At 37.4% G+C, this 16679-nt stretch overlaps 1 protein-coding gene across 2 annotated transcripts in view; it reads right to left on the bottom strand.

Moving 5' to 3' along the window:
- Positions 1-16679, bottom strand: part of DLGAP1 (DLG associated protein 1) — a 319750-nt gene that overhangs the window by 168008 nt on the left and 135063 nt on the right. For both annotated transcript variants that reach the window (XM_046672047.1, XM_046672048.1), the window contains exon 3: positions 11212-11389. In XM_046672047.1, coding sequence (XP_046528003.1) covers positions 11212-11389 — 178 coding nt within the window. The remainder of the gene's footprint in view (positions 1-11211; positions 11390-16679) is intronic.

The following is a 16679-nucleotide window of genomic DNA, read 5'->3' as shown; positions in this document are numbered from 1 at the left end:
GTTGCCAATTGTCCTCTATTTTGTATGTGAGCTGTTGCCATAGCATGGCCCCTGACAAGTGGTGTAGGTCCATGCCCAGGAAGTGAACCTGGGCTGCCAGAGTGGAGCACACTGAACTTAACCCCTAGGTCACCAGGGCTGGCCTAAGTCTTCCTTTTTTTTTTGAGGAAGATTAGCCCTGAGCTAGCATTTGCTGCCAATCCTCCTCTTTTTGCTGAGGAAAACTGGCCCTGAACTAACATCCGTGCCCATCTTCCCTTACTTTATATGCGGGACACCTGCCACAGCACAGCTTGCCAAGCAGCGCCATGTCCGCACCCGGAATCGAACTGGCGAACCCCAGGCTGTGGAAGCAGAACGTGCGAACTTAACCACTGCACCACCGGGCCAGCCCCAAAGTCTTCCTTTTTTTAAGGAATCAGTTTTTATTTACTTATATTCCTCTGTACGTAATTATATCGGGTTTGAGCACCACCTAAAAAAAATTAGCCAGACCAGGTGCTCCAGTCAATTTCTCACTTTGCAGCTGATGAGATACAGATGTGGGACCATTCTTCAAATTTCTGCTATCTTCTAGAGCTTCAGAAGGCTAGTTTGCCTAATATCAAATTCATGAGTAATTGAGAATTTGCCAGATTAAATTACAATTAAGCTTAGAGCACATACCAAAAACAATCACAATTTTTGATTGTTTCTACATTTTGTGTCATCTGAAGATGCACTCCAGTAATGGCTAATTTCTTTAAACTTCAGATAAAAGTGACCGATTACCTGAAGGCATCAAGTGGGAAAGAGACATGCATTTCCTAACAATAATTCTTTACAGTTTAACATAGTATTTTCACATACTTTATTTAATTTGAAATAAAATTCCTTCATGTTTTCCAGGCTCATAATTATTTATGTCCACATTAAAAAATTAAATATATGTATTATATATATCCTTGCTTTCTAGGAACTACTTGGAGATGCATTTACAAGTAAATGCATCTTATTTGTAACTTATTGTCAAAAATAGAGAGAGAGAAGAAGGAATGGGCAAATGAACCAAAATCTTAGCAATCAGTGAATATGAATCTGGCTCAAGGATGTACAAGAGTTCTTGGCATTCTACATGCAACTCTTTTGTAAGTTTGAAATGATTTCAAAGTAAAAAGTAAAACAAACTATATATGTATGTGTGTATATGTATATACATATGTGTATACATATCATTTATTAGATTTTACCCTTTTCATCAACATGCCAAATATAACAAAGAAATAGTGAAATATTTATCCCAGTTAAAGTAACAGCTATTAAACTTGGGTGACTATCTTTCCAGAGGATATATGTACTCCCTCCCGTATTTTTCATAAAAATTGAATCATAAAGTAAATATAATTCCGCAACATGTTTTTCTTTCTGCTAATCTTCTAGATTACATTTATATTCTTAATAAGATTCTCCTTTGTTCTCCTTTAACCTTTTGTTTTTATTGTACACAGATACAGAAAACCACACAAAATAAATGCATAACTTAAGAAACTATATAATAAGGCAAACACCTTTGTAACCACTAACCAGATCAAGAAACAGAACTTTTCCAGGCACCCCAGAAGCCCCTCCATATGCCCCATCCTAACCACACCCCCCACCCTCCCTCCAAAACTCACTACTACTGAGTTTTATTGCAATCACTTCTTTGCATTTCTTTATGTTTTTTTTTTCAGCCAAGTGTGCATCCCCAAACACTATAGTTTAGTCTTACTCAGTTTTAAAACTTGATGTAACTTTTAATTCACTTTTAACATACAGGTGTCCCTCCATCCATTTTCTTTTATCAGAATTTATCTATGGAAGCATCTGAGGCGTTTGACCTGTGAAGCTTCCCTTAGTCTGGATTTGCTGATTTCATTCTCGTGGTAGGATTTAGCATGTTCCTCTGTCTTTTGTCTTTCCTGAAAATTGCAAGCTGGAGCCAGAGGCAGGATCAGATTCAGGTTCAATCCCTTTGGCAAGACTAGAGGTCACGTATTCTTTCATCCGGAGCCACGTAATGTCTGGGTTGTCTCTTTTTATGTTGTTTGGAGTCATTGTGCTCAATGTCTAGATCCACTAATTCACTGGGCGTTGCAAAATGGGGAAATTCTAATTCCATCATGACTTCTACAGTTACTAACTGGAACATTTTTATGAAGAAATGATTTCTCTCATATTATTTGATTACTCAATGATTTAGTTCAGATAGGAACAGCAGGAGAAACGATTGATTTTTTCCCTTTTATTTACTAATTGACAAGATAATAAATTTGTTTCCTCTTATCTACCAAAGGTGATCTATTAATTTTTAAAAATAGTAAAATGAACTCATAGATTTAAAAATATTCGATGGTTTTAAATTCACTTCAATGATTATTCTTAGTGAACTCAAATTTGTCCCATCTTTGGCCAGTAGGAGCCTCTTAGGTTGGCTGAGTCCTTTTGATATGAAAGTAGTAGTCTTTGATAGCTTCCTTGATATCTAATATGTCAAGGGATTTCAAACTCACCTTATACTTTTCCTGCCTAGTCCTGGAATCAGTATTTTTCCAAAAAGCCTTTTCTTTTTCAGTAGGAAATGGTATGACAAGAACGCAATCTGGGCGCCATGAAGCTTCATGGTCATTGCCTTGGGTTGATGCTTGTTCAGAGGGCAGAACTAGGTTATGAATACGTCCAATTCAAATTCAGACTGCAGAGTTTTAATGTAATCTCTTCTATATTATACTTATACTTATATCTTTATGCCAAACTAAAAATCCCAGTTCTCAAGGACATGGGAGATGATAGGATTGAGATAGTCTACAATTATTCATTTGCTTTTTTCCACAATATCTGCACAGCAGTCTCAGAATAGCATACAAATACTATCGCTGCCCATATCATTGTTGGAAACAGTTAACAATTATTTTTTTTGCATATGCTCTCTCTATTCTTGGCTCATTTTAAAATAGCTGTGCTATATTTACATCACCAGAGCACATAACCTGTATGTTCTCTCCTGCTTTAGCACTCATTTAGTCTTAATTTTACAAATAACTCTATATTTAATACTTGTCACTACTTTTTTCGTAGAAAAAGATTATTCTTTATCAAACTTATACACAAATATAGGTCAAATAGTTCTAGACAGCTTATAAAGAAAAAGAGCAGGCTCCCGTCCCACCCTGCCCACCCAAGATTCTCCTTACCCAGAGGCGACCACTTTCAATTCTTCCAGCTGGATCTTACAGTGTTTGCATCCATATTGCCAAAAACTTGCTTATGTGAATCTCTTGATACTTTCATAGACCTCTGTCTGATAACCTCTTAATTTTCTTCTTGCCCTCGAAGCATCACTCTTGGACCCTTCTGTCCTTCTATTATAATCCATGGCTGGCAAGCCCACTGCTGTCCTGGGATCTCCCTTCCCCATCATTCTGGGGGTGCCCTTTGTTATCTAGCCTGTGGTAGAGACCCTGTTTCCTCTTCCTTGTTTTATTCCCTCCTTTTGGTGCAGTGCATCTTCCAGTGCTTTCCTGGGCAAGGCAGCCACCTGGCATTGATGGAAATGTCTGTATCCCACCTCCACTGTCAAGGGAGAGTGTGCTTGCATTTAGGATTCTGGCTTGCATGCTTTGTTCTTTCAGGCTTCATTCCTTGTTTCTTAGCCTCCATGTATGCTGGAGATTGACTCACACAGATACTTTTCTCATTCCTGGCCCTTTCTATGGTAGCTGGTCTCCCCCTTCCCCTCTGGAAGTTGTTTAGGATCTTCTTGTCCCGAATGAGCTAACATTTCATGATGCTTTTCCCTGTGTGGATCTTTCTCTACCCACTGTGCTGGGTACCGGGTGAGCCCTCTCAATCTGCAAAATCATGTCTTTCAGTTCTGGGACTATTTCTTGAATTATTTCATTAGTGATTTCCATCCTTCTGTTTTTTCTTTTCTTTCTGGAACTCCTACTAGTCAGAGAAGTCCAAGTCGAAGAAGTTCAAAGAATTCCAAGCACAAGAAACATGAAGAAAAACACATCAAGATACACCTTAACTTCCAAAACAATATCAATGAAGAACAAAGCTGGAGGACTCACACTTCCTAGTCTCAACAGTTACTACAAAGTTATAGTAATCAAAAAACTGTGGCACTGACATAAGGACAGACACACAGACCAATAGAACAGAATTGAGAGTCCAGAAATAAATGCACACATCTATTAGCCACTAGTTCTTACATATGGTCATTTTGGTTGTCCAAAGCTCATTGTCTGGTAGATTCCTCAGGATGCACTCATGGAAGCAATATTCCCTGCATTCATCCATACTTATAATAGTTTGTCCATCCTTTTTATATGTGAAAGTCAGTTTTTCTAGATATAAAATCTTTGGTTCACATTTTTTCCCCTTGAGTATAATAATATGTTACTCAATTTTCTTTGGGTATAAACTATTGTTTTAAAGAGTCTATTGTGGTTATTGCTCTATTGTTGTTAAAGAGTCTGATAATTTAATTTTTGTTCTTTTTAAAGTTATTTGCTCTTTTTGTCTGTAAGTCCAAAGATTTTTGTTTTTTAATTCTTTAAAGTTTTGTCATTTTATATGTCTTGGTGTTTATTGCATTGGGTCAATTTCTCAGGCACATGGTATGCTCTTTCAATATGTAATTTTGAATCATCTTTTCATTTCAGGAAAGTTTTCTTTAATTACTGTTTGTATTATTTGTTCTGGTCCTTTGCTTTGATTTTCTTCTTCAGGGACTTCATTATCTGTATGTTTGATCTTTGTCTATCTCCAATATTTATCAATTTCTCTTGAATTCTTTTTACCTCTTCATTTCTTTTTGATTTTAAAAATGTACTTCCTTTATAGATTCTATTTTTCTTAGTGTATTAAATTTCTCATTCATATGCTTCTGTATTCTTTCTAGTCTAATCTTCATTTCTGAAATGATTTTTCTTGTACTTCTAATTCTTTCTTGAGTTCTGTGACATCATTTGTAAGTTTTTGAAATTCACATATATCTTTTTCTTTCATGTCTTTGTCATTTTCTTAATGCCCCGTAGCTCATTTTGAAATAGTGTGTTACAGTTTTGATCTGTTTCATGGGTGTGCCTATCTGGGATGCTTTCATTTTCTGTAGGAATGTTATTCTGTTTCTTACTCTCTTTTCTTCTTACAGTGACTTTGAATGTGATCTAAAGTGGGTATTTATTGTTCCTCATTTTCCTGTAAAATTAGTTTTTCTGACCTTGAGAGGGTGATGCATTCAGGATTTTCCCCTACATTCACAGGGCTTCCTCTTTTATTGTCTTAGCATTGTGTTGCTTTCCAAGATTTCCTGATTCTTGTGCTCCTGCCCCCAACTTTTACCTGAACCTTGTCCTTTCTTCTTTGCTATTGTCTCTGTCTTGCTCATATTTGATTCCACTCCCAACTGCTTCTTTTCAGTCCTGGGCCCTGTCCTGGATGGAAACACTGGTTGGTTGGTTTCTAGTGTACATATCGGCTCAGATTGCTCCAGCCTCTTCTGACCTTACTGCAGGCTCCTTGAATTTCTTGCTATTAGAATAGGTAAATCCTTCCCAGTTTGAGGTGCTCTTCTCAAGTAGGCCTCCTGAGCTTCCAGTGAATGCTTGCTGCTTGTTTTGTCCTGCTATGCTCAAGTCCATCAGGAAGGCCATTGTTTTCCTCTATATCCTCCTATGCAAAAGTGGAAACAATGCAGGCTAATGGCTACTGGTGGTTTGTTCTCATCTACTTAGATTTTGGGTTCATAGGATATTTTGTCACCTCATTTTGTTGTAAATGTTGTCCATGAGTTTTTGGTTTTTCTATTTAGTTGCTCTGTCTTCTTTTATATAGAGACTCAGGGAGAGTCAGACACTAAGTCATTTACCACTATAATCTTGTATAGTATGATTGTACCAGAATTTACTGAACCACTCTTTTGTGGATGATGATTCAGCTATGTCCTTGAAGAACATGCTATGACCAACATACTTGTGCATTTATCTTTATATACTGGTGCTTTTATTTCTGTATTATAGAGTTCCAAAAGTGAGATGCCTGTGCCAAAAGATATGTTTTATCTTTTTGTCGATTTTACCAATTTACTTTCTAAAACAATTGTAGCAATTCACTCCGAACAGCAAGTAAGCTAACCTTGTTTCTCAACAGTCACCAGAACTGGATGTTAGCTGTTTTTGCTGCTCTGATAAGTCAAAAATAATATTATGCTGTTTTGATTTGTCTTTACCAGCCTACTAGTGTATATGAGCCTCTTTTCCTATATTTATTGGCCTTTGTATTTTTTTCCCTCTGATTTGCTATTTCATAAACTTTGCCCTAAATTCTTTTAGGTTGTTTATCTTTTCATACTAATTGGTAGAAACACTTTAGGCAACTGGGACATTAACATTTTTCTTGATATGTTTTAATATTCCCCCCTTAATTGTATTTTTTTTTTTTTTTTGGTGAGGAAGATTGGCCCTGAGCTAACATCTGTTGCCAATCTTCCTCTTTTTGCTCAAGGAAGATTGTCACTGAGTTAACATCCATGCTAATCTTCCTCTATTTCGTATGTGGGATGCTGCCACAGCATGGCTTGATGAGCAGTGTGTAGGTCTGTGCTTGAGATCCAAACCCATGAACCCTGGGCCACCGAAGCAGAGTGTGTGAATTTAACCACTATGCCACTGGGCCAGCCCCCATCAATTATATTTTAACTTTACAATGTCTTTTACCACACAGAAATGTTTAATTTTTAGTTAGAATAGATGTCAATCTTGTACTTTATATTTTCTGGAATTCTTATTTTATTAAAACTTATAATTCTCACCATAATATCATAAACATATCTTCTAATTTTAATTTTTTGTTGTTTTGTCTTATTGCTTGTATTTTAAATCCACTTGGATTTATTTATTTATTTATCTTTGCTGAGGAAGATTAGCCCTGAGCTAGCATCTGTGCCAGTCTTCCTCCACTTTATATGTGGGTCACTGCCACAGCATGGCTGATGAGTGGTATAGGTCCACGACCAGGATCTGAACCCACAACCTGGGTCGCCAAAGCAGCACACTGAACTTAATCGCTATGTCATGGGCTGGCCCTGATTTATTTTTTTTATGGGGACAAGGAGTAGTTTAATGCTCTTTCTACTTTATCATGGGAAATTTGCTTGAATTTTCTGATATTCATTTTCATCATCTGTAAAATGGGTATAAGAATACCTACCTCACAGCAATGCTGTAAGGATAAAAATAAAATAATATATACAAGTGCATATTATATTTCTAGACACATGGTAGGCACTCCATAAATAGTGGGTATTATTTTGTGAGATAGGGTAGTGGGAAGAACAAGACAAAGTACTCCAATTCTTTAAGACTTGCACAATACCTGCCTATTACATTCACTTTTTAAAAATGATGTAGAAACCCAACATATTGCCAGACAAAATATGTCTGGGCTTCTAGTTTACGATCCAGATGAAGATATTTGAGATTTGGACTTGAAATAAATTAAGACATAAATTAAGCTAATTTGAAAATGATAGTTACTATGCCAAATATTTAAAAAATAGGCGACTTTCTAAAATTCTTTCTTCTCAAGCTTTACTTTTAAAAGGCCTCCATTTTTATTAGATGCATATATAGTAAAAATAAAGAAAGAGAATAAACATATAAAAGGATGTTCAATTTTTTTCTATCATCCAAGCCCAATCTGTTTTTAGGGATTTTTATTTCTATGAGGTACGAATGGCAGAAACAAACAATTTAGTTATTCTAGGCCAATTTCTTGGCTCCTAACATTTTACTTTGATCTTTCTAGGAAGCTTTGATGAATAATATATCAGGTTTTCAAAGGGAATAGGATACAATGCACTTAAATTCTATATTATTAGGGCAGCTATTAGTGATCCATAAGAGAGACTATCTCCAACATCATAAATGCCAAACACTTTCTGAAAAGTCTAGAGTATATACGGTAGTTTTGCTTTGAAGCAGAAACTATTCTCCTTTGAATAATAACAATGTTGGGACTGCAATAGAAAGTTCGAAATTATCCTTAAAGATACTGTGTTACTTGAAAATTGAATATGGAACCAGAAAAATGATGTATCATTAGGAATCCATTTAGGATGGCTATTCTTTCTGTATTTTACTTAAGGCAAAATGATTACACCATTGAATTGCAGAGCTTGACCCGCCATAGCATCAAGGCCCACATGTGCCTCTTCAGCGACTTGCTGATTTCTTACTAAGCTGTTGCTGGGAAGTGATGTTATCTCCAGGAAGATTAGACCCACAGCATAGGGACTAAAAGCTGTCATCTGTGTGGGTGCAATGTCCTGCTGGGGGACATATCATGTTCTCCTGCTTTAAATATGTAAAATTATGAAAGCAGTGAATGTGTATAAACATTTTTCCAACAAAAATTTTTAAGTACACTGATGTGTTCTGCATGTACAACAGCTGGATTTATAGCATATTTTACAATTGCAGAAGGCTATATGACCACGAGGCTGTCCAGAATAAAGATAAGCTTAACAAAGTTTTAACAAAGTTTGTTAAGCTAAACAAAGCTTAACAATACTATTGTAAAAAGTATTTCACAATACTTTTTATTGTGAAAAAACTAAGGAGAAAACAAATCCAAATTTCACCAAAATGAGGCACCAACTATTTCCCTGAGTTGGGATAATGAGTATCCTGGTACATGTGTTAGCAGCATAAATAGGTATGCATGCTCTTGGAGATTTCTCTAAAGCAAGGAAATGTACAGTGGGCAAATACTGGAATCCCACATGCCAGCTTCCCTGACTCCCACCCTGCCTTGCTCTCGGAGCCTCACTGTGGTTTCTGCCTTTGCTCTTCAAGAATCCACTTAGAGCAGGGTGGTCTATTTCAATGGTAGGGACAAGGTGAGAGCAGTAGTCCTATTTCAGGATCTCAGCCTGACAGATCAGAGATGCTTCAGTGCTTAGCCTATCACTCACTTCAGTGCTTAGTCTGCCACCACCACCACCCCTATCATCACCATCACCTCCATTGCCACCACCACCATTATCACCACCACCACCATCATCACCACTACCCCCCTCACCACCTTCACCACCACCACCACCCACCTCACCATCTTCATCTCCACCACCACCACCACCACCACCATCATCACCACCACCCACCTCACCATCTTCATCTCCACCACCACCACCATCGCCACTACCCACCTCACCATCTTCACCTCCACCACCACCACCACCATCATCGCCATCTCCACCACCATGAGATCATTACTACCACCATAAGCAGCAGCACCACCAGTAGCTCACCTTGATGATCACAATGTCTTCCAAACTAGCTTCTCTGCTTCTAGCCTTTCATCCTCTTCAACCTTTCCTACATTTTTTTTGCCAGATTAATTATCCTGTATCAAAGTTCTGCTCATATCTCTTGCCTGCTTAAAAGCTGAAGTTTTCATTAATCTTTAAGCACTCCCATTCCTAATGAATAAAGTCTAGTCCCCTGGGCCTGGTATGCAAAATGTCTCCAGGTCAAAATTCAGAACAGATTTCCCATTGCTGCCTTTACGAGTATTCTGAGTATTCTGAGTAAACTAGAGCATTCACTATTCTTTGAATAGGATTTAGACTAGCAGTTTTCAAAGCTCTTATCAAATATGACCTTTTTAGAATTGCTTGGAATATTTGTTAAAATGCATATTCCTAGAACTCATGAGTAGAAGCTCTCTTTTTAGAATCCTGGGTACTTAACACTTTTCTCTCCTTAGCTTTGGGATCTCACTGACAATTTTGTGACCACAAAGAAAGTTCCATTTAACATCTGGTTACTTACATATCTTACAGAGTGTTAACAAGGACTAATATTAGGAAAATAGAAAGCAGTTAGCACAGTGCCTGACTCAGTAAAGGTGGCTCTTATTGTTCATTCTTGCCCCACCTACCTCAGAGTATTTTTGTGGTGTTCAAGTAAATAATGTTTGTGATAGAATTTTTATATTTTTTTGTATGCTCTCCATTAGACTGTAACATTTTGTGGGGCAGGAATTATTCATCACTGAATTTTTGCATAATCTGGCCCAGTGTTTTGCTCAATAAATATAAGCTAAATTAACTGTATGGTACTTTTTTTTTTTTTTATTCTTTTTTTGAGGAAGATTAGCCCTGAGCTAACATCTGCCACCAATCCTTCTCTTTTTGCTGAGGAAGACGGGCCCTGAGCTAACATCCATGCCCATCTTCCTCTACTTTACATGTGGGACGCCTACCACAGCACGGCTTGCCAAGCAGTGCACAGGTCTGCACCCGGGATCTGAACTGGCGAACTCCAGGCCACTGAAGTGGAGCTTGCGAACTTAACTGTGGTGCTACCAGGCCAGCCCCCATATGGTGCTATTTTTAAAAATTGTGATATAAATTTGAATTCAGAGTTCCTAAACATCATTTTTAAAAAATGCCTTCTTTGTTCTCCTAGAGGAAGCCCCCGGGGCACCTCTGGTGGCCCCTGAAAGCTGCAGGATCAGGTCTTCCAGCAGTCCCAGATTCGCTCTGCCCCTGAGCTTGCGCAGCCCAGCCCTCTCCCACGCTCTCTGGGCCCTTCGATGGGAGACACTGGACGAGCCTCAGCTGAATATTTTGGACGCAGCATTAGGCCACCTTTACTGAGGCTTCATCCCCAGGTCTGCACACCACTTCTTAGCAGTGGGCTCCGGTCTCATTACCAAGACACGATATTCACCTAGGACCCAGCTGAGGTAAACAGATCATAGCTCATTTCCTGTGCCTCTGTCTCTGTCTTGATGACCTGCTTAATACTTGTCCTTTTATGATCAGACACAGCCTTGGTTTTGCCAGTGATGCCTTCCCTGTCCTTCTATCTTTCAAGCATCTTTACAACTGAAGTTTCATCCATCAACTCCTTAATGAGAAATTGCTGGTGCTAACTGACTGCTAATGAATTTCCAAGGGCTCCCCCCATGTGCTGTATCCATCTGCAGAGGTCTCCTCCCCTGCTGGTAGACTGTTGATACGTGGCGTTTGCGGTGGCCGAACACATGCAGCATTTAGACCAGACCTCTTGCCTGATGCATTAGCGGTCTGCGTGGGGAGTGACTGCCTCCTTGCTTCATGCCCTTTCAGTTTCCATTAACCCTGTGTAGCTAATGGCCTGCGGCCACAGTGCTCACCTGGCTGATGGTGCTCATGGCTCGCATGTAGCTCTCATTCCTGGAGCGGAACTTTGGTGATGTGAGCAGGCCTGCAGGGTCAAGGCTGTCCAGGCTTCGGTTGATGGAGACTTCGCTTACCGCCCTCAGGTAACTGTGACTCCGGATCTGGAGTTTGGGGGAGTGCTCATTGGAAATTCTAGAAGAGAACAACCAAAGGGGTACATTTTTTTAGTCATATTCCAAAATGTAGACAGTAATAAGATGTGGCTGTACAATCATTGATGTGGCATCCTAAAGACTGGGGCAAGCAAAACTGCTGCCCTCCTATGATCGTGAAACTCCCCCATCGTGTCTCAGAAAGAAAATTTTTAATAGGAAATCATCAAATTCTGATGACACTAGAGAGGAATAAAAATTCATTTCAACCCATGAAATAATTTCCCCATTCACATTTTCCTAGGTATCCTGGGGAGGGAGAGAATAACTGTGACTGCCCTGCCCCAGAATTCTGTCCTGTGTAATTTGTAAGCTTTTCCTTTGTACCCATTTCTTTTCTGTGCCATCTTTTTGTTTTTGGACTTTCTAGTAACGCCAAGTAGGTGTATATCTATAACTATATCAATATCTCTCTCTCTCTATCAATCTTTCTATCATCTATTTATCTATCTAATCTTTGTCTTGTTTAGTTGACTAATTTAGCTAATTAAATATTTTAGCCATTAACAATGCGCACATCTCTAAATCTTGTTATGCAAAGACCACCCAGACCACCCGTTACATACTAAGGAAACTTTGGATTTTTTCCAAGATGCATTTTAAAATTACAGAAGTAGGGAATGCTCATTGCAAAAAGCCAAGCTACGCAGAAGTGCACAAAGCAGAAAGTGGGTGTCGCTGTCTACCCTGCTCCTGCTCCAGAATTCCACACCCCTGAAAGAACCGCCCACAGCAGTTCAGTGTATATCCTTCCTTTCTCTTTCTACACATATACAAGCAATTTTTTTTAGTAATTTTTAAAGTTCGTTTTCGCATGGGATTCAGGGTGATTTTTCTCTCATTATTAAATTTCTTTTATTTTTGCTGTAACATTGCTTGCAATTAAAAATTAAAGTTGATAAAGAGAAAGGTGTATGCCCAATATAGTTGCTATTATATATCATTATTCCGGAGATCCTAGCAAATAAAATTCAGAAAATAAAAAAAAGAAATAGGGAATATAAATATTGTGAAGGAAGAGACAAACTTTAATTATATATGTACAGATTATATAATTAATTATTTGGAAGAGAAAAGAAAATCAATTGAAAAACTATTAGAACTAATAAGAGATATTCCCAAGATAGTTAGATACAGGGTAAAAATAGAGAAATCGATAGTTCTATATACTGCCACCAACAAATAGAAATTTTAATTTAAAAATCCTATTCAAAATGGCAAAACTGTATAAAATAAGTAGAAACTACAAAAAAGAAATGCACCAGGATTTTACGAAGAAAACTATAAAACTTTATGGTAGGTAATAAACAATGTCTAAATAAATACAAAGAAAAACCATTTTCCTGGATGGAAAACTCAATATTGTAAAAAAATTAAATTCTCTCTAAATTAATCTATAAATTTAATGCAACTGCAATAAACATTCCCACTGAATTTTTTATTGGAATGTAATAAACTCACTTTAAAGTTTTTCTGAGGCTTGTAACGGCATTATTCACAATAGCCAAAAGGTGGAAACAACCCAAATGTCTATCAACTGATGAATGGATAAGTATAAATGTGGTACATCTATACAATGGAATATTATTTGGCCATAAAAAGGAATAAAGTACTGATACATGCCACAACATGGATGAACTTTGAAAACATCCTGCTAAGTGAAAGAAGCCAGTTACCAAATACTACAGACTATATGATTCCGTTTATATGAAATGTCCAGAATAGGCCAATCTATAAAGATTGAAAGTAGATTAGTGGTTGCCTAGAATGGGGTGGGGGTAGAGGGGAGTTGTAAAGAAGGAGGAAGATGGCAGGTTTGGGGGGGCGATATCTAAAAGGTATGGAGATTCTCTTTGGGGTGATGAAAATATTCTAAAATTGTTTGTGGTGATGGTTACACAACTCTGTGAATATACCAAAAACCATTAAATTGTACATTTTAAATGGGTAAAACTGTATGGTATGTACATTACATCTCAACAAAGCTATTTTAAAAATTAAACGAGGCCTCAAAATAACCAGATTTCCTTATGAAGACAGTTTAGAGAGTAGACCACTGTGGGCAAAACCAGAGGAGAAAAGCCAGTCAAGGTGGTTGCAGTGTCGCCATAATTTAAACAACAAGTGATAGGACTGAGTTAAGTATCAGCAGAACTTAAGAGGAGTAGATAGATTTGAGAGTCCACATGAAAATTAAAGGAGGAAGAGGACAGAATCTAAGAATAGCCAGAAAATAAAGAAAAACAAGGCGATAAATACCCCATCAGACCTCAAATACACTTTATAGCTACAAAGATGAAAACAGTGTGGGGTTAGTGAAGGAACAGACACATCAGTAGAATAAAACAAGGACTCCAGAAACAGAACCGAGTATATGTCTGAATTTAGTATATTGCAAAGGTGGCGATTCAAATAAGTGGGGAAGAGATCAACCATTTAATAATGGTGCTAGATGAGTTGTGCATCCATTGGGGGAAAAAATGGATTCCTACTATCCATGCGGATTAAAAATCAAAATCTTTACAAAGTTAAAGCTATCTAAAATGCTATGGAAGAATGTATTCTAAAATCTTAATTTCTATACCTAAAAATTAGAAGAAGAAATTTACCAGAATTTTATGAAAAAAACTGCAAAACTATAAAACCTTATGGAAGTTAATAAAGAAAGCCTAAAGATATATGAAGGGAAATGGTGGGAGAAAGATTTTAGAAGCACGATGTTAAACTTAGTAGCCATAAAAAAAGAAAAAAGATTGACAAATAGAACTACATAAAAATGTAAAATTTTGTTCAACAAACACTGTAAACAAAGTTAAGAAAAGTCATGGAGTAGGGAACATATTTGCAATACTACACAACATAACAAAAAGGGTTCACATCCATAATATCTAAAGTGGACTTAAAAATGAATTAAAAAATAATGCGTTCAACTTAATAAAGATGGGAAAAGGCTATAAAGAGATAATCACAAGGAAACAGATACATAAATTCACAGGAAAATAAATTTATATGCACCAATCTCACTAGTAATTAGAGAAATGTTGATAAAAAATAAGATACCATTTGTACATCAGGCCCATGCACATCTATGTCCACGTCTTCAGATGGTAAAGATATTCTCCACATCCCAAACATCCTCTTAGCAGTGCATAATACTGCACCCATTCTTGAAACTTATATGAAAATACTTAAACATAATAGTTGAGGGGCCGGCCCCGTGGCCGAGTGGTTAAGTTCGCGCGCTCCGCTTCAGCGGCCCAGGTTTCACCGGTTCGGATCCTGGGCGCAGACATGGCACCGTTCATTGGGCCATGATGAGGCAATGTCCCACATGCCACAGCTGGAAGGACCCACAACTAAAATATGCAACTATGTACTGGGGGGCCATGGGGAGAAAAAGCAGAAAAGAAAAAAAAAAGATTGGCAACAGTTGTTAGTTCAGGTGCTAATATTAAAAAAAAAAAACTCGAAAAAGACTCAGTAATAGTAAAACCTGAAAATTTCATTAGCAGCCATTTTTTGCAATTACACTGAAGGAGGGATCAAATTAAAACAGATCTAGAATTTAACATCAAAAAAAAACTTCTTATGTATTTTACTGTTACAAAAGAGAAACTGATTGTTCTACGAATGTTCCCTATGGAGCCTTCAAGTAGCTGCCAAATGTGAACATACTTCTGCGAGGTCAAGCAAAGATTTTCCATGTGTCGTGTGCTATTATCGTGATTCACAATGGGTCACTTTATAAATGCCTATGCCAAAAATCCCAACCAACAAACAAACTGAAGAATTCATTTTTTTCGTTCAATTTCATTTTACGATCTCTTCTAGGAAAAGAGAGCCTTAGCCAGAAGCATTTATAACCTAAAGATCACTTCCTCTTAGAACTTGAGAGTTGTGTGACAAATGTGTTTCTTTGGCTATTTTGCAACCTGACCCAGAGCAATGACATCGCCAACATAAAAGATGATGCTGTTCCAAATGGTTATCAGGGCAGCAATGGGGGTGGCTGTTCCATAAACAGTGTATATTCAAAAGAAGACGTGAAAGTCTGGTGTTTTGAAAAATGAGTGTCTGCTGGCTGAGATGGGGAAATGGGGCATCTTGCAACAATCATTCACCCTGGCCACTTGTTACGAAATGGGGCATAATTCCCAAATTTCAAAGTGAAAAATCATTCAGAAGGGATTGAATAGTTCTACTTTGGTGAGTCATTCCTGATAAAACAACACATACTTTAATAATACACTAGGTATAAGGAAATGAACTCTTTTATCTTGTCCGCTTAGAGAGAAAAGCCCACAGCAATCAACATAAAGGCTATAGTATGTACATGTGCTCCTGATGCAGAAACACTTATTGAAGAAATATCAAAAAATAACGCACTGATTACTTTATCATCATCTCAAAAGAAAATTGATTTGCTAAGAAGAAAGGGAGTGTGCCTATTCAGAAATATCAGCTCTCATGTTAGATTAATTATTTTCGATGTTGGCCTATTCAAATGACACCCGTCTTTTCTACTTTTTCCCTAAATTACCTATGCTAAGTTAACTTTTCATGGCTTAGCACAACTAACTGAGATTTTGGCCTGGTTGAGTCCCATTCATTATCACGTCCTTTAAATGTACCCAAAGGCAGGACGCCCCTAGGAGACTATGAGGTAGCTACAAAAATGAGCTTGGCCCAGCGTATCAGCAAGGTTGCCATTGCAAAGAAGAGAAAATGCAATAATATTCAGACCACAAAATTTTTAACCAATGTCCCAAAAGAGAAAATTATTAACTTTGTAATATATTATTAAACATATAAGTTCACAAGATGAATACACTCTGGGGATCTAATGTATAGCAGGGTGACTACAGTTAATAACACCATGTTGTGTACTTGCAATTTGCTGAGAGTAGACCTGAAACGTTTTCACCACACACACACAAATACACACATAGTAACTATGTGAGGTGGTGGACAAGTTAATTAACCTGACTGTGGTAATCATTTCACAAAATATCCATATGTCAAATTATCACATTGTACACTTTAAATACATACAATTTTATTTGTCAATTATATCTCAATAAAGCTAAAAAATATAACTTAAGATGGTTGGGATTTTTTCCTCCAGAGAACAAAATGTTTCATGATTCCAGATCACTGAGTCTAAGGGGAGAACTTCTGGAGGTGACGGGCTATCTTACTGACCCATCTGCACCTTAATTTTTGTTCTTTTCCACTTTGTCTTGCCTCTAACTTATAAAAGTACTGAAATT

Source organism: Equus quagga, chromosome 9 (genome assembly GCF_021613505.1).
Source record: "Equus quagga isolate Etosha38 chromosome 9, UCLA_HA_Equagga_1.0, whole genome shotgun sequence".
In the NCBI taxonomy this organism is placed as follows: Eukaryota; Metazoa; Chordata; class Mammalia; order Perissodactyla; family Equidae; genus Equus; species Equus quagga.
The sequence above is the reverse complement of the archived record's forward strand: the minus strand, read 5'-3'. Positions and strand labels throughout refer to the sequence as shown.